This window comes from Aquarana catesbeiana, linkage group LG07, assembly GCF_042186555.1.
Source record: "Aquarana catesbeiana isolate 2022-GZ linkage group LG07, ASM4218655v1, whole genome shotgun sequence".
In the NCBI taxonomy this organism is placed as follows: domain Eukaryota; kingdom Metazoa; phylum Chordata; class Amphibia; order Anura; family Ranidae; genus Aquarana; species Aquarana catesbeiana.
Genome location: NC_133330.1, coordinates 345,524,867 through 345,544,013, shown reverse-complemented (window position 1 = coordinate 345,544,013; position 19,147 = coordinate 345,524,867). Strand labels below are relative to the sequence as shown.

Below are 19,147 nucleotides of genomic sequence, written 5' to 3'. Positions count from 1 at the left end.
GGGGTTCCTTGAGCAATTTCTGCCTCTCAGATAAGTTCCCTCTGACACCATTCATCTTTTTGGCTCTCTGTAAGGGAAGTAATTCTTCCTAATGGCCACAAATGTAAGGAGCGTTCTTCCCACCGACCATCACACTAATGTATCATGAGTTGTGATAACTACATCTCCTTACAACTATTGTAATCTATCCAGTTGAGGCGGAGCCTAGCTGATTATATTGAGCCCACTTTAGCTATACCTTCCCTGCTGTCTGCCCTTACAGTATTATACCAGACCCCCCCCAGATCCAGACATTCACTCCTTGACAGACACCTAATTGGTTCTTGCTGATTTATCACTTCCTTAACATGATATATGGCTACAGCGCGGCTTTCCAGTTCTGGGAGGATGTCCCTGGACTTCCACCCTTGTGGGCATTCCACCTGTGTGCTCTGAGACTGCTGTGTGCTTTGTAACCAGCAAGTCCCAGATCGGGGTAAAGGGCCAATCACAGAAGCCCTTTACCATGTGGTCAGCTGTGTCTAATCACAAATGTTACAATGTAAACAGACTTGCCAATTATTGGCTCTCCTTTCCCCACACAGTGTGTGAGGAAAGGAGAGCTGATCTGTGGAGGCACAGTGAGTACATTATTTATGATTAGAAGTGCAGCCTCCTCTCCGGCGCCCACCAGGGCAGCCTCCTCTCCGGCGCCCACCAGGGCAGCCTCCTCTCCGGCGCCCACCAGGGCAGCCTCCTCTCCGGCGCCCACCAGGGCAGCCTCTTCAGTGCAGTGGGGATTAAATACTACCAAAAGCAAGCTCTGTCTGTCTGAAAAAAATGATAAAAATTTCATATGGGTACAGTGTTGCATGACTGAGTAATTGTCGTTCAAAATGTGAGGGTGCTGAAAATTGGCCTGTGCAGGAAGGAGGGGATGAAAGTGCTCGGTATTGACGTGGTTAAAGTTTGCTCAGATCCCGGATGTGGCTGGATTGGTTGTGAAGTATGTGAACCAAAAGTGGCGATCTCCCAGTTTCTCTTGTGATTGGTTGTACAGGGGGAGGGGAGGGTTCGCTTTCATTATTACTTCATAGATGAGGCCACCCTCCCTACCTGGGAAATCCACATACTGTTTTGTGTCCACATTGCGCTCTTTTTTTTGATTGCACCCTTTTTTTTTTTTGTTTTCCTTACAGGCAAAGATCGCGTCAGAATCTCAGAACAAGTATGAGCGGGAATTGATGCTTCATGCCGCTGATGTTGAAGCTCTTCAGGCTGCCAAGGAACAGCTCAGCGGCGCCACCGCCACCCGTCAGAAATCGGAGGAGGCGGCCCAGAAAGCTCAATCCCAGCTGCGGGAGTGCAAAGCTTCCTGGGAGGAAAGAGAGCGAATACTGAAGGTCATTGGCTTCATAATTCATTGACAAGAAATTACATGACATGACTTTTTTTCCTGTTTAGCAGATAATTTTTATTATACGTTTTCACATTTTTCAATACAAAACAATACGATGCCCGAAAGGCAAAAACCAAGAACCAATTTCCAAAGAAAATAAAGTCTGTACATAAACATCGATCGTTCCAGATGGTGAAAAGATGACATCTAGTATGGAAGTATGACTGGTGACCGGCACTTCCTCCTAAAACCCCAAACCATTGAAACTTAGCGGAGCAACAACACGTAACCCCCTCCCCCGCTAAAATGGAAGCCGTGGTGTGTGTTGAATTATTGACCACTTGCCAACCAGCCGCTGACGTTATACGAAGGCAAGTCGGCTCTCCTGCGCAAATCGCCATACCTGTACGGCGGCGTGCGCAGCCTGCGGGAGCGTGCCTGCAGTACGAGCGGACTCTGTCCTGAAGAACTGTGTTTTTTTTTTTTTGACACTTTTTAGGGCAACCCCTATGCTTATAGGTCGGCTCTTCCCGCTTCAGATTAGCGTTAACGCCAGCTTGCCATTGCTACAGTGATGGAGGAGTCAGCGAGGGCCACCTCCTTTAAACAATACATTTTCGGGGCTAAATATAAGGTCCTTATCCACATTAGTGTCAGCTGGAGTGGTATCTACTGGGATGATTCCCAAAATACCAAGTTTAGGATCTGAGCAGGGTTTTATCAACCGGGGTGCTGCAAAGGGACCCCTGCGGTGCCGCAACAAAAGGAAACGCAGCCTTGTGTACAGTCCGACCATGAAAGGGTTACTGTGATGAGTTCTGTGTACATAGGAGGGAGAGGAGCACAGCCTGTTCCCCCGTCAGCCTCTCTCCTCCTCTATGCGGTTATTTGTATTTTGCCGGCAATAGTGAAAGCTGTGCAAGCCGCGCCCCCGCGTCTTACCAACCAGTGACGTCATTGGTTGCTAAAGGAAGGTCAGGCGGCTTACATAGCTTTTACTTTTGCTGGTGTTCTATCGAATAGTGCCTGCGCATGCGCAGTACGGAAGGCCACTCCAGCTGTTTGCAAAGCTTTCAATTCTGCCCGTCAAATACTCTCTCTCTCCTGTCGAAAATGCTTCCTGCGATGGGCACTTTTCGACAGCGGGCACCATTCGATAGAACACCAGCAAAATATTACCTGTGTGAAGTTGCACATGGGATCCATTAATTCTTAATGCCAGCCCCACGCATCCACCAATTGCATGTTTGTTTGCGCCCACTTAAACACATGGTACGGCAGCATCATGTATTTTGGTGGGGCTCAAATTTTAACCGCTTCAGCCTCGGAAGATTTGGCTGCTCAATTGCCAGGCCCTTTTTTGTGATACGGCACTGCCTCGCTTTAACTGACAATTGCGCGGTCGTGCGACGTTGTACCCAAACAAAATTTACGTCCTTTTTTTTCCCATAAATAGAGCTTTATTTTGGTGGAATTTGATCATCTCTGCGGTTTTTATTTTTTGCGCTATAAACAAAAAAAAAGAGCAACAAGTTTGAAAAAAACACAATATTTTGTACTTTTTTTGCTATAATAAATATCCCCCTTTTTTGTTTTTTGTTTTTTTACAGCTAATTTTTTCTCAGTTTAGGCCGATACGTATTCTTCTACATATTTTTGGTAATAAAAATCGCAATAAGCGTATATTGATTGGTTTGCGCAAAAGTTATAGTGTCTACAAAATAGGGGATAGATTTATAGTTTTTTTATTTACTTATTTATTTTTTATTATTAGTAATGGCGGGGATCTGCGATTTTTATCGTGACTGCAACATTGTGACTGACACATCGGACAATTTTGACACATTTTTGGGACCATTGTCATTTATACAGTAATCAGTGCTATAAAATGCATTGATTACTGTAAAAATGTCACTGGCAGTGAAGGGGTTAACACTAGGGGGCGATCAAGGGGTTAACTGTGTTCCCTGCTACATGTGCTAATGGAAGGGGGGGTGGGACTTGCTAGGGGAAGAGAGAGATCGGTGTTCATACTTTGTATAAACACATGATCTGTCTCTTCTCCCCTCAGAGAACCGGGATCTCTGTGTGGTTCTCGCCGTGTCGCGAGCGATTGAGGGAGCCCGGCGGTCATCGCAACCGCCGGGCACTCGCATGGGCTCTGGGGCGAGCGCCCCTGGTGGCTCGTGCGATCCCCTAGTGGCCACATAAAGAAGCAACGTAACATGACGGCGATTCGCGCAGCCGGGCCGTGTTACCGCAGTACGACTGCGGTGGCTGGTCGGCAAGCGGTTAAAAAAAATCATGCCAGCACTTTTTTTTTTTTTTGTGCATGTTTCACGAGCACAGAGCAGACACCCCTCCTAGTGTGAACGAGCCCCCAGACTGGCGTGACCCCCGGGGGGGAGGGGGGGGGTTGTACACAATTCTAAAGGATTCCTTCACTACAAAAAGGTTGATAAACGATCTGGAGGGACCTGAATTGAACATTTTACTACGAAGTGTGTAAGAAATGGAAGTATTTCTTTAGTTGTATCTGGATCTCCGCATCTATTTTATTTATTTTTTCCTTTTCATGTATGAATAAATGTTGGTATCTTGTTATTTTCTAGGATGAGGCATCGAAGAATCGATCCCGCTGTGAAGACCTGGAGAAGCAGAACAGACTGTTACATGACCAGATTGAGACCCTCAGCAGGAAGATGATGGCCTCCGTCCAGGAAGGAGCTCTCAATGTGTCTCTAAGTGAAGAAGGGAAGTCTGAAGAACAAGTCATGGAGATTCTCAGGTATCAAACAGCTGATGTGTGAAACTTTAACCACTTCCGGGGACCGCCCGCCGTCTTTGTACGTCGGTACTTTGACACTAAATACCGTTGTTATGGCAGCAAATAGCTGGGCCACCTTGCTGCAGTAAATGTGCGGAAGGCGGTCCGGAAGAGGTTAAAGTGCTGAACAGCAAAAAAAATGCCCTGGGTATGAAGGGGGCAAAATCTTTCAGAAGTCAAGTGGTTAAAGAAAGAAAGCAACGTATACTGACAAAACCGTACCCCGGAGTACATGCAGAAGATCTCCCCACCGTTTTTTATCTAGACCAGGGGTCTCCAAACATTCTAAACAAAGGGCCAGTTTGCTGTCCTTCAGACTTTATGGGGGCCGGACTGTGGCCATTGGGAGTAGTGCCCCATCATTGGTGTCAGTGAGAGGAATAGTGTCCCATCATTGGTGTCAGTGAGAGGAATAGTGTCCCATCATTGGTGTCAGTGGGAGGAATAGTGTCCCATCATTGGTGTCAGTGAGAGGAATAGTGCCCCATCATTGGTGTCAGTGGGAGGAATAGTGTCCCATCATTGGTGTCAGTGGGAGGAATAGTGTCCCATCATTGGTGTCAGTGGGAGGAATAGTGTCCCATCATTGGTATCAGTGGGAGGAATAGTTTTCCATCATTGGTGTCAGTGGGAGGAATAGTGCCCCATCGTTGGTGTCAGTGGGAGGAATAGTGTCCCATCATTGATATCAGTGGAAGGAATAGTGTCCCATCATTGGTGTCAGTGGGAGGAATAGTGCCCCATCATTGGTGTCAGTGGGAGGAATAATGTCCCATCATTGGTGTCAGTGGGAGGAATAGTGTCCCATCATTGGGGTCAGTGGGAGGAATAGTGTCCCATCATTGGTATCAGTGGGAGGAATAGTGCCCCATCATTGGGGTCAGTGGGAGGAATAGTGCCCCATCATTGGTATCAGTGGGAGGAATAGTGCTCCATCATTGGTGTCAGTGGGAGGAATAGTGTCCCATCATTGGTGTCAGTGGGAGGAATAGTGTCCCATCATTGGTATCAGTGGGAGGAATAGTGCTCCATCATTGGTGTCAGTGGGAGGAATAGTGTCCCATCATTGGTGTCAGTGGGAGGAATAGTGCCCCATCATTGGTATCAGTGGGAGGAATAGTGTCCCATCATTGGTATCAGTGGGAGGAATAGTGTCCCATCATTGGTATCAGTGGGAGGAATAGTGTCCCATCATTGGTATCAGTGGGAGGAATAGTGTCCCATCATTGGTATCAGTGGGAGGAATAGTGCCCCATCATTGGTGTCAGTGGGAGGAATAGTGTCCCATCATTGGTGTCAGTGGGAGGAATAGTGTCCCATCATTGGTGTCAGTGGGAGGAATAGTGTCCCATCATTGGTGTCAGTGGGAGGAATAGTGTCCCATCATTGGTGTCAGTGGGAGGAATAGTGCTCCATCATTGGTATCAGGGGGAGGAATAGTGCTCCATCATTGGTGTCAGTGGGAGGAATAGTGCCCCGTCATTGGTATCAGTGGGAGGAATAGTGTCCCATCATTGGTATCAGTGGGAGGAATAGTGTCCCATCATTGGTATCAGTGGGAGGAATAGTGCCCCATCATTGGTATCAGTGGGAGGAATAGTGCCCCATCATTGGTGTCAGTGGGAGGAATAGTGTCCCATCATTGGTGTCAGTGGGAGGAATAGTGTCCCATCATTGCTGTCAGTAGAAGGAATAGTGCCCCATCATTGGTATCAGTGGGAGGAATAGTGTCCCATCATTGGTATCAGTGAGAGGAATAGTGTCCTATCATTGGTGTCAGTGGGAGGAATAGTGTCCCATCATTGGTGTCAGTGGGAGGAATAGTGTCCCATCATTGGTATCAGTGGGAGGAATAGTGCCCCATCATTGGTATCAGTGGGAGGAATAGTGTCCCATCATTGGTATCAGTGGGAGGAATAGTGTCCCATCATTGGTGTCAGTGGGAGGAATAGTGCCCCATCATTGGTGTCAGTGGGAGGAATAGTGTCCCATCATTGGTGTCAGTGGGAGGAATAGTGTCCCATCATTGGTGTCAGTGGGAGGAATAGTGCCCCATCATTGGTGTCAGTGAGAGGAATAGTGCCCCATCATGTGCTTTAACTGTAAGGGGTGTGTGTGTGTGTGTGTGTGTGTGTATACACACCACACATGTCTTATCAATCATTTGTTTTTCACAATGATAAGTAACTTTGTAATGAAAAATCTGCTCGGCTTTTATATTCTCCACAATAGGGTTTTGCCTCTTTGGCCAGGATTACCTCCACCCAGTGCTGTATTCTGTCCTAGGCCGACACTTTCACCCTCCTCCCGCACTCAGGGCCACCATCAGGGGTGTACAGCTGAATCCCAGACAAGTGGCGTCGCTATGGTGGTGCAGGGGGAGACCACACCCGGGGGGTGACACCCGCCACAGGGGTGACACCAAGCAGCAATTTTAGTGGCTGCCGTTGAGCCTGTAAAGCGGTGACGGCGCGTCTCAATTTGCCAGGGAACTCTGCAGCGGCGCTGAGACAGGGGAGAGGAGAGCTGCGGGCTGTCTGTGTATCTCCCCCTCTCGCCCCCCCTCCCCCTTCTTCTTCTGTTCTCTCCTGCAGTAGTTATTATAAATTTGGAGCCACTAATCAATATGAGGATAGGAGTTGCCCATCTATAAAGTTCCAAGTCACTAACGCACGTCAAAGTTGCAAAATTGTGCTTAGGCATTAACCTTTGTTTTACCCTGAGGATGTGAAGGGGTGAAAAGAGTTTTGACATTATTTTTACTTCTGTATCCCAAAAGCTCCTCCTGCCGCCTTTTCCCTGCAGACAGGCTGGGAGAGAGCGGAGTCATGTGACAGCTGGATATCAATTCGATAATTAAATGTTTTTTTAATTAAAAAAAAAATAATCCCAGTGTCGTCATCCACATAGAGAAATAAAAGGGGAATGTGAATTGCACAAGGTGTGTTTAGTATCGCTGTCATATTAATGTGTACAAATGTCAATTCTCTATTTCAGATTTGTAAGACGTGAGAAGGAAATCGCTGAGGCGCGGTTTGATGTTGCGCAGGTAGAAAGTCTTCGCTATCGTCAGCGTCTGGAGCATATGGAGAGGGAGATGAATGAGCTGCAGGAAAGCCTGAATGCCGAGCGGGAAAAGGTTCAGGTTAGTTATTAAAATGTCCTTTTTCTTTACATTTGCTGGGTGACGGTCACAATAAAGCTCGGGGCTGAATATTCAATGGAAATTTTCAGTGATTCTGTGAAGCACTCAGGACATGCATTGCTGCGTTTTCTGCTGGTAACTTTATTGTTGGTGCCTCTAGGGCGGGGGTCTCCAAACTGGCGGCCCTCCAAAACTACAAGTCCCATGATGCATTGCAAGTTTGAGTGTTACAAGCATGACTCCTCCCACAGGCAGAGGCATGATGGGACTTGTAGTTTCCCATCCATCTTTTCCACAAGGCATGTCTCGTAACCCTTTTGCCGACAGACATATTAGGCCTGATTAGTTAAAACCCCCACACTATTTTTTCTGAAAGCAGATACCCTGGAGAATAAAATGTTGGTGGTTGCATTTTTTTTTTTTTATGTCACGTGATATTTGCGCAACAGTTTATCAAAACTGTAACTTAAGTATTTTTGTTACTCTTCCAATTTTTGCTTCATTTATCATTTGAGAGTAAAAATACCTCCAGGATCTGGTCATGAGAGATGGGGAATTACCCCAACCCCCCCCCGCTCCTGCCCCCCCCCCACACACAGATCCCCCCCCCCCCCCCCTTATTTAATTTTTTTCTTGCTCGTTATTATACCATAATATGCTGGTGGGAACATTTGGCTCCCCCCAGGTTATTTCTGGGAGCCCCGCTATTGTCCACCACATGGTTCATGTGAATTTACTTCTCTAGTGTGACTTTTATGGCTCGCATTATAGAAGGCTCCTCCTTTTTTCAGCCTATATCCTCCCTATGTTGTCAGTTGCCTAGTTGTACACTATTCACACGGGTTGGTAGGTATCTGTTCACTTCAAAGGGACCTACTTATCTACTAGTCCATGTACTATGTGGTTTTTTTTTTTTGTACCTTTATTATGTTGAAAACTTAATAAAACAAGATTAAACATAAAAAAAGTAACTTATCAGTAAATACAATAAAGTTAGAGGATCTTCAGTCCAATTCCACCATTTCATTATCCTCAGGAAGCGATCTGTAGAAAAAGGCATTTGGATTACAATAAGGTGCAGTGTAACAATGTATATTTGTGATGCAAAGAGCTCATACCTCGCTTATGTTGGCATCCATACCATGTAAGGGCAGCTGAAGCCAGTGCTGCTCACTTCTTCCCTGGCTACTATTCATGCACATCCAATTCTCGTGCATGCGCGGTAAGCATACAGCGTGGGAACCCATTTGTTTACAAGTCATCATAGCAATGGCACGCGCCTCCTCCTCCCGTGTCATCATATCTGACAACAAACTCACGTGAGATCACAAAATGAGGATGCCAGAAGACTGCTGACACTAATATCCCAGGAGTCGGTGGGGAAAAGGGGATGACATCATTCGCCTAAACAAATCCAACCGAAAGCTGATGGACTAGTTAAAAAAAAAAAAAAATACATAGAAAAAATAAAAGAATTATTATCCAAAGAGTAAATTGATGCACCTGAGAATTTAAATGAGCTTTTGTTTACAAAAAGGCTGAAGTTCCACTTTAATTTTAGGGCTCACAGACCCCAATATATTACCCAATTTTAGGTAAAATATAAAAGTTGAATTAAATACCCAACATGTCGAACTTTAGAATTGCAGAAGATGGTGAGGAACTTCAGTACCCTATTTTCCATAGGCGACATTTTAACCCCTTCATGCCTAAGCCTTTTTTCTGACACTTGTTGCTTACAAGTTAAATTCCGTATTTTTTGCTAGAAAATTACTTAGAACGCCATTCCGCGAGTGTGTGCACAATGTTAAAGTGTGACATGTTTGGCATCTGTTTACTCGGCATAACACATACAAAAAAAAATGGGCTAACTTTATTTTTTTAAATTCATGAAAGTGCATTTCTTCCAAACAAATTGGATTTGAAAGACCCAATTTGTTTGGAAGAAATGCACTTTCATGAATTTAAAAAAATAAAGTTAGCCCATTTTTTTTGTATGTGTTATGCCGAGTAAACAGATGCCAAACATGTCACACTTTAACATTGTGCACACAGTCGCGGAATGGCGGCAAACTATGGTACTTAAAAATTTCCATAGGCGATGCTTTAAAAAAATAAATAACGGTTACCTGTTTAGAGTCAGAGGAGGTCTTGTGCTAAATTTTTTGCTCTCACTATAACGATCATGGCGATACCTCACATGTGTGGTTTGAACACTTGGTTTACATTTGCGGGAGCGACTTGCGTATGCGTTCGCTTCTGTGCGCGAGCACGGAGGGGGGGGGGGGGGGGGAGTATATATTTTTTTAATTATTATTTTAGTTTTTTTACACTGTCCCTTTTTAGAAAAAAATAAGTTTTCACCTTTTATCGCTATCACAAGAAATGTAAACATCCCATGTGACAGTAATAGGAGGTGACAGGTCCTCTTTATGGAGAGATCTGGGGTCTATAATGAATGTAAACATCCCATGTGACAGTAATAGGAGGTGACAGGTCCTCTTTATGGAGAGATCTGGGGTCTATAATGTAAACATCCCATGTGACAGTAATAGGTGGTGACAGGTCCTCTTTATGGAGAGATCTGGGGTCTATAATGAATGTAAACATCCCATGTGACAGTAATAGGAGGTGACAGGTCCTCTTTATGGAGAGATCTGGGGTCTATAATGAATGTAAACATCCCATGTGACAGTAATAGGAGGTGACAGGTCCTCTTTATGGAGAGATCTGGGGTCTATAATGAATGTAAACATCCCATGTGACAGTAATAGGAGGTGACAGGTCCTCTTTATGGAGAGATCTGGGGTCTATAATGAATGTAAACATCCCATGTGACAGTAATAGGAGGTGACAGGTCCTCTTTATGGAGAGATCTGGGGTCTATAATGAATGTAAACACCCCATGTGACAGTAATAGGAGGTGACAGGTCCTCTTTATGGAGAGATCTGGGGTCTATAATGAATGTAATCATCCCATGTGACAGTAATAGGTGGTGACAGGTCCTCTTTATGGAGAGATCCGGGGTCTATAATGAATGTAAACATCCCATGTGACAGTAATAGGCGGTGACAGGTCCTCTTTATGGAGAGATCTGGGGTCTATAATGAATTTAAACATCCCATGTGACAGTAATAGGAGGTGACAGGTCCTCTTTATGGAGAGATCTGGGGTCTATAATGAATGTAAACTTCCCATGTGACAGTAATAGGAGGTGACAGGTCCTCTTTATGGAGAGATCTGGGGTCTATAATGAATGTAAACATCCCATGTGACAGTAATAGGTGGTGACAGGTCCTCTTTATGGAGAGATCCGGGGTCTATAATGAATGTAAACATCCCATGTGACAGTAATAGACGGTGACAGGTCCTCTTTATGGAGAGATCCGGGGTCTATAATGAATGTAAACATCCCATGTGACAGTAATAGGAGGTGACAGGTCCTCTTTATGGAGAGATCTGGGGTCTATAATGAATGTAAACATCCCATGTGACAGTAATAGACGGTGACAGGTCCTCTTTATGGAGAGATCTGGGGTCTATAATGAATGTAAACATCCCATGTGACAGTAATAGGAGGTGACAGGTCCTCTTTATGGAGAGATCTGGGGTCTATAATGAATGTAAACATCCCATGTGACAGTAATAGGAGGTGACAGGTCCTCTTTATGGAGAGATCTGGGGTCTATAATGAATGTAAACATCCCATGTGACAGTAATAGGAGGTGACAGGTCCTCTTTATGGAGAGATCTGGGGTCTATAATGAATGTAAACATCCCATGTGACAGTAATAGGAGGTGACAGGTCCTCTTTATGGAGAGATCTGGGGTCTATAATGAATGTAAACATCCCATGTGACAGTAATAGATGGTGACAGGTCCTCTTTATGGAGAGATCTGGGGTCTATAATGAATGTAAACATCCCATGTGACAGTAATAGGAGGTGACAGGTCCTCTTTATGGAGAGATCTGGGGTCTATAATGAATGTAAACATCCCATGTGACAGTAATAGGAGGTGACAGGTCCTCTTTATGGAGAGATCTGGGGTCTATAATGAATGTAAACATCCCATGTGACAGTAATAGACGGTGACAGGTCCTCTTTATGGAGAGATCTGGGGTCTATAATAAATGTAAACATCCCATGTGACAGTAATAGGAGGTGACAGGTCCTCTTTATGGAGAGATCTGGGGTCTATAATGAATGTAAACATCCCATGTGACAGTAATAGGAGGTGACAGGTCCTCTTTATGGAGAGATCTGGGGTCTATAATGAATGTAAACATCCCATGTGACAGTAATAGGAGGTGACAGGTCCTCTTTATGGAGAGATCTGGGGTCTATAATGAATGTAAACATCCCATGTGACAGTAATAGGAGGTGACAGGTCCTCTTTATGGAGAGATCTGGGGTCTATAATGAATGTAAACATCCCATGTGACAGTAATAGGCAGTGACAGGTCCTCTTTATGGAGAGATCTATAAGACCCCAAATCCCTCCTTTTGCACTTAAAGGCATTCAAAGCACCACGATCGACCTTCTTTTTTTTTTGTTTTTTTTTTTTTGTTTTTTTAGACTTGGCGCCTTTAAATCTTCTGTAAACTGGAAGTGATGATGTCATGACAACGCTTCCAGGTTACTAGATCCAGGACCTGATCAATGCCGATTCTGTCTTTGTTCGGGTCTCCAGCCAGCTGGCGGACGTACGGGCTGATCGCTGGGGCCTCCTGGTGTGATGGGCGGGCCGCAGGTGGGGGTGGGGCGGGTTCGTCCCCTCCCGCTGCTTGTAGTAGCCGAGCGGTTGATCAGACGCATCGGTTGTGATTACAAGAAAGCCGACCATCCGTTCTAAAAAAACGGTACTGGGGTGATGGCTGCATATCACCCCGCTACAACCACATTAGCCACTTCAGCCCCGGAAAGATTTACCCCCTTCCTGACCAGGCCATTTTTTGCGATACGGCACTGCGTCGCTTTAACTGACAGTTGCACGTGCGAAGCTGTACCCAAATAAGATTGTCTTTTTTTTTTTCCCCCCACAAATAGTTTTCTTTGGGTGTTTTTTCATCGCCTGTGCGCTTTTATTTTTTGCACTATAAACAAAAAAGACCGTCAATTTTGAAAAAAAAATCTATTTTTTACTTTCTGCTAGAATACAAAGCCAAAAAAAAAAAATGTAAAAGAAACAAATTTCTTTATCAATTTAGGCCAATCTGTATTCTTATCCCCTTCCCGCCGACCGAACGGATATATGCGTCCTCGGCTTTCCGGGGTTATACCGGGATGATGCCCGCAGCTGCAGGCATCATCCCGGTACCGTTGTTTTCAGCGGGTGATCGGCTACCCGAATATAACAACCGATGCGGCTAAAAGCCGCTCGGTTGTTATACCGGAGGAGCGGGAGGGGACATCCCCCCCCTCCCGCCGCTGTTACCGGGCCTCCCGTGCGATCGGGAGGCCCGGTGTCCGGTCCGCTGCCTTCGGCGGCTGGGGGCGGACTGGAACGAAGCTGCGAGCGGCTTCGTTCCAGCCGCCTTCTTGTAAATGCGGAAGCGACGTCATGACGTCACTTCCCGTTTACTCGGCTGCCAATGGCGCCGAATTTAAAAAAGTACACAGTATTCAGAATCGCCGTTTTCGGCGATCTGAATACTTTGAAGTGTAAAGGAGGGATCGGGGGTCTTTTAGACCCCCCATCCCTCCATAAAGAGTACCTGTCACCACATATTACTGTCACAAGGGATGTTTACATTGCTTGTGACAGCAATAAAAGTAAAAAAAAAAAAATTTTAAACACAATTTATAAAGTACAAAAATAAATAAATTAAATAATAAAAAAAAAAAAAAAATTTTTTTTAAAGCGCCCCTGTCCCCGCGAGCTCGTGCAGCGAAGAAAACGCATACGGAAGTCGCGCCCGCATATGTAAACGGTGTTCAAACCACACATGTGAGGTATCGCCGCGATCGTCAGAGCGAGAGCAATAATTCTAGCCCTAGACCTCCTCTGTAGCTCAAACCTGGTAACCGTAAAAATTTTTTAAATCGTCGCCTATGGAAATTCAAAGGTACCGTAGTTTGTCGCCATTCCACGAGTGCGTGCAATTATAAAGGGTGACATGTTTGGTATCTATTTACTCGGTGTAACATCATCTTTCACATTATACAAAATAATTGGGGTAACTTTACTGTTTGGATTTTTTAAAATACATGAAAGTGTCCCTTTTCCAAAAATTTGCGTTTAAAACACCGCTGCACAAATATAGTGTGATAAAAAATATTGCAACAATCGCCATTTTATTCTCTAGATTCTCTGCTAAAAAAATATATATAATGTTTGGAGGTTCTAAGTCATTTTCTAGCAAAAAATACGGATTTTAACTTGTAAACACCAAATTTCAAAAATAGGCTTAGTCATGAAAGGGTTATACATATTTTTGGTAAAAAAAAAAAATCCCAATAAGCGTATATTGATTGGTTTGCGCAAAAGTTACCGCATTTTCAAACTAGAGGATAGATTTAGAGACTTATTTATTTTTTATTTTTATTTTTTTACTGGTAATGGCGATCTGCGGTTTTCAGCGGGACTTCGCCATTGTGGCGGACAAATCTGACACGAAGACCCCTTTCACACTGGGGCGCTTTCAGGCATTTTGGCGCTAAAAATAGCGCTTGAAAAGCGCCTCTCAAGCCGCCCCAGTGTGAAAGTCTGAGTGCTCTCACACTGAGGTGGTGTGCTTGTGGGATGGGAAAAAAAGTCCTGCAAGCCGCATCTTTGGGGCGTTGGAGGAGCGTTGTATACACCCCTCCCAAAACACCCTGCCCATTGAAATGAATGGGCAGCGCTGCTGAAGTGCCTGCAAAGTGCTTCGGCAGTGCCGCAACACGGGCGCTTTTAAAAGCGGCACTAAAATTAGCAGTGATTTCCCGCTGCCCGCCCTCACAGACCCAGTGTGAAAAGGCTCTGAGTGACACTTTTTGGGGACCAATGAAATTATTACCGTGATCAGTGCTATAAAAATGCACTGATTGCTTTATAAATGTCAGTGGCAGGGAAGGGGTTAACACTAGGGGGCGATCAAAGGGTTAAATGTTTCCTAGGGAGGTGCTTACTAACTCAGGGGGGCACAGTGTCACACTGAAGGAAAAGAGATCCGTGGTTAAGCTTGGCATATCTGTGGTGTTCTACATATTTTTTAAGAAAAAAAAAAAAAAAACCCAATAAGCGAATGTTGATTGGTTTGCGCAAAAGTTACTGCGTCTACAAACTACGGGATAGATTTAGGGACTTTTCGACCCCTTTCACACCGGGGCGCTTTCAGACGTTTTGAAGCTTTGACCTTTTTCCCTTCCTGACAGATCCGCCATTTGCCTTGTTGCTGATCCGTCTCACCTGTGAATGATTGGCTGGTTGCTCGTGCCCGCTAAACTGCGAGCACGAAACCACGTACAGGTACGTGGTTTAGCGCACCCGGGGCGCCCTGCCGCAGTAAATTTGTACGTGGGGCAGTCCGGAAGCGATTCAGCCAAAAGGCCACATGTTTGCATTACGTCGGCGTGAAAGGGGTTAAAGGCCCCCTTTATAGTTAACTGTCAATATTGGCCTTAAAATGATTGCTCGCTCTTCAGCGTGCGTGGTGATATGGAACGTGTAGCGCAAGCAACGTTTACATACATAAGTTACCCGGCTGGTGTGTTTACATTTTTTTTGTAGGGACAATCACGTTTTTTTAATTTTGTTTGAAACTTTTATATCGGAGGCACAAGGTCTCCTAATATGATCTTTGACAGAATGTTCACTTTAATAAGACATCAGCCTCACCTGCCCTCTATTGAAGGTAATGGAGCTCTGATTGGGTGGGGGGATCGCAGTTTCAGGGGACACAGAAAGTGATCGGGTGGCTTTACATCCTCCGGGTCTTTCATATAAAAAGCCGACCAGCATCTGTGAGTAACACTGAGGCCAAATACACCCAGGGACTTGTGTGTTGGATCTAAGCTTTCTCAGTGGTTTTCTAACAGACCTTTTGTGTTTTTTTTACCTTTTTAGGTGACAGTAAAGACCATGGCCCAGCATGAAGAGCTGATGAAGAAAACGGAGACCATGAACGTTCTAATAGGAACCAACAAAATGTTGAGGGAAGAGAAAGAAAAGCTGGAACAAAATCTTCAGCAGCTTCAAGCCAAGGTGGGCGATCGCTCTCACTATTCTGACATAATCTTTAACCTCTTGGCGACCAGCCACTATCGTATATAAGGGGGCAGGTTGGCACGGCTACGCAAACCTCCGTAGGTGTACGTCGGATGATTTGAGAGGTATAGGGGGGAGCGCACACCCGCGGCGCTGGAGCAGATGCACGTGGCCGGTGACCGCCAAGTGGTTAAAACATCTCTCCCCATTCTTTGGTCTACGGTTAAAATCTCCATGACCACATACATGGGATAATGTTGTCGGCAAGATACAGTATTTGGATTTGAATCCCTTCCCCCCAGCTGCGCACACGTGGCAGCACAGAAATGGACCTTATTGCCCCCTTGTGTGTACCTCTTGCTCTGGGAGCATGCTCATTTATGCGCCCCTCCCCCAGCACAGTGACCGCGCTGTCACCCATAGCTCCTGATCGCCGAGCAATCTGGATCGAGAGCTATTAGGAGGGTCTCCCAATCACGTGATCAGTCTGGCAGCCAATCAGTGATCACGATTGGGGTGCTCGAGGAAAGGTCTGCGGTGGACCTTAAAGCAGAACTAAAGCTACAATACATTACCTTTCCTTTTAAGCGGTTCATCTCCTCTCCCCGGTATGGAGTTAAAGGAGAAGTCCTGTAAGCTGCACATCAGTACAAGACTCTGTGTGTGTTCACTCCAGACCGAGGCGTAATTATAAGCTCTGGGGCAGGTCGAAACGTGTTGGGGGTGGCGGCAGCTGAGGCTGTTGCATACTTAAACACAAGGCCTTGCAGTACTTCTCCTTTTCCCCATACTGACTGTTGGAGCCAGAATGAGCTCCATCCTTGCCTGCACTCCCAGTGGCTGGTTATAAAAGACGACCTGTTGGCGCTTCGAGTGGCACCCACTATTTTTTTGGTATTTCCTCACCAGTGCCATCCTCTGGGTGCCTGGCAGCAACAGTTTTTATTGGCTGGCACGGAATGACGTCTCTCATGCCATGCACTGAGGTTCAGTTCTCCAGTGCACCAGGGCTCTCTGCTTGAATCTAAAGTGTCAGTTTTTTCCAGAAGACCACAAGCAGGCAGTTTTTTATTTTACTGCAGAAGAGACATTGCATGTTTTATTTGCAATAAAGAGGAGGAATAGTGTCCCATCATTGGTGTCAGTGGGAGGAATAGTGTCCCATCATTGGTGTCAGTGGGAGGAATAGTGTCCCATCATTGGTATCAGTGGGAGGAATAGTGTCCCATCATTGGTATCAGTGGGAGGAATAGTGTCCCATCATTGGTGTCAGTGGGAGGAATAGTGTCCCATCATTGGTATCAGTGGGAGGAATAGTGTCCCATCATTGGTGTCAGTGGGAGGAATAGTGTCCCATCATTGGTATCAGTGGGAGGAATAGTGTCCCATCATTGGTATCAGTGGGAGGAATAGTGTCCCATCATTGGTGTCAGTGGGAGGAATAGTGTCCCATCATTGCTATCGGTAGGAGGAATATTGTCCCATTATTGGTATCAGTGGGAGGAATAGTGTCCCATTATTGGTATCAGTGGGAGGAATAGTGCCCCATCATTGGTGTCAGTGGGAGGAATAGTGTCCCATCATTGGTATCAGTGGGAGGAATAGTGTCCCATCATTGGTATCGGTAGGAGGAATAGTGTCCCATCATTGGTGTCAGTGGGAGGAATAGTGCCCCATCATTGGTGTCAGTGGGAGGAATAGTGCCCCATCATTGGTGTCAGTGGGAGGAATAGTGCCCCATCATTGGTATCGGTAGGAGGAATAGTGCCCCATCATTGGTATCGGTAGGAGGAATAGTGCACCAAGGGCCGATAAAGGCAAACAAAGGGACACAGTTTGGAGACTGTTGGATGGGTTTTCTGTCGATCTGTGGCTAGCAGCAGCTTCTGTAGGACTTTTTTTTTTTTTTTTTAACATTACTACTTTTAGAACTTCTGATTCAAAACGTTTTTTTTTTTTTAATATATTAAGTTGACCTTTTTAGCAGTTTTTGAATTATTTCCTAATATGAAAGGCTTCTGTGCTACTCTCTCCATTTTGAATTCCTTTTCAGATACGAAAGCTGGAATCTAATATATTGCCATTGCAAGAGTCCAACTCTGAGCTGAGTGAGAAGAGCGGCATGCTGCAAGCCGAGAAGAAGTTACTGGAGGAGGATGTGAAGCGTTGGAAGGCCAGAACATCGGTATTGTCTTGGCGGGTTCTTCTAAGATATCTAACTAATAAATAAATGTATTTTAAGGGGAACTCCCAAGAAATGTTTACCTTTCTCTAGTTTTGATTGTCATGTGGAATTCGGTGTGTATTTCCACTTGGGAGATCTTCCTATCTTTTTTCTAGTTGTCATGGGACAGGATGTCCTTTTGGGGGGGGATGTCAAAAGGGTCTTCAAGAAAAAAGCCTCCTGAGACCCCGTCTGTATAGGAATAGGACCACTTGCTGATCTACAGACCGTTTATCTCACCACGATTTCTCGGGGTCCGCAGAGGACCCATTCACACCATTTGTGTTGCGCAGCCACTCCAGGGTGCAAGGACAAGGCAATTTGTCTTCTTTCCTTTGGTGTCGCTTCACACCACTGCAGTGTGATGCGTAACCAAGCAGCGCATGCAGTAAACTGATCAATACATTTTTTTTTTTTTTTTTTTTTTTTTTTTTTTTTGGGAGAAGTTTTATAGCAGAAAGTAAAAAAAAAATTTTTTTTCCAAAATTGTCGCTTTCTTTTTAACGCAAAAAGTAACCGCAGAGGTGATCAAATTCCACCAAAATAAAGCTGTATATGTGGGGAAATAAAAGGACATCGCGTAACCGCACAATTGTCAGTTAGTGACGCATCGCAAAAAATGGCCTGGTCATTAAGGGGCAAATCCTTCCAGGGCTGAAATGGTTAATATCTGGCATGTTGGTGGGTCCTGAGGACAGGAGATGAGAAGTCCTACTGAGATATCCCATCTGAGGTGCCTGAGCAAATCAGATGACGTGTTCAGGGTGGAAGAAGTTCTGGCTCCACTCGGTGGCTGAGTCCATGAGTATGGAAGTCAGAATAAACTACGGTTCTGGCCTGTTAGTGGGTCCTGAGGACAAGAGATGAGAACCTCTGTGTTGTGAAGGCTGAAGGTTTTTTCCCTTCGTACATTTCATGCATGAAGGTAAAAAAAACACCTGTGTGCAGCAGCTTCCACCCCCCACCCCCCCCCCACCCCAATATTTACCTGAGCCCCATAGTGATCCAGCAATGTGCACGAGAGCCTCGGCTCTGCGCCGACTCTCCCTCCTCATTGGCTCCTGCTGCTGTCAGTGAGCCGAGGAGGGGTGGGGCTGAGCCTCCGGTGTGTGTCTGAATGGATACACACAGCAGCTTGGCTCGGGTGCCCCCCACATCAAGCTGTTTGCTCTGGGGGGGGGGGCACTTGGCAGAATGGAGGAGCCAAGAGCGCCAGCGGGGTGGGGGGGGGTGGGGGACCCGAGAAGAAGAGGATTGGGGCTGCTCTGTGTAACACATGCCGCAGTTTGGAGACCATTGTTATAGTGGATAAATCTGAAGATGTTTTTAATTTAACACAAAAGAAGAGCAGGAAATGTATCCTACCGTAATGTTGGACTTT

At 45.5% G+C, this 19,147-nt stretch overlaps 1 protein-coding gene across 1 annotated transcript in view; it reads left to right on the top strand.

Annotated features, from left to right (window-relative positions):
* Nucleotides 1-19,147, top strand: part of TPR (translocated promoter region, nuclear basket protein) — a gene marked incomplete at its 5' end in the record, with an annotated part of 137,647 nt that overhangs the window by 63,776 nt on the left and 54,724 nt on the right. The window contains 5 exon segments of the mRNA XM_073593991.1: nt 1,179-1,382; nt 3,991-4,166; nt 7,203-7,350; nt 15,402-15,539; nt 17,596-17,727. Coding sequence (XP_073450092.1) covers nt 1,179-1,382; nt 3,991-4,166; nt 7,203-7,350; nt 15,402-15,539; nt 17,596-17,727 — 798 coding nt within the window.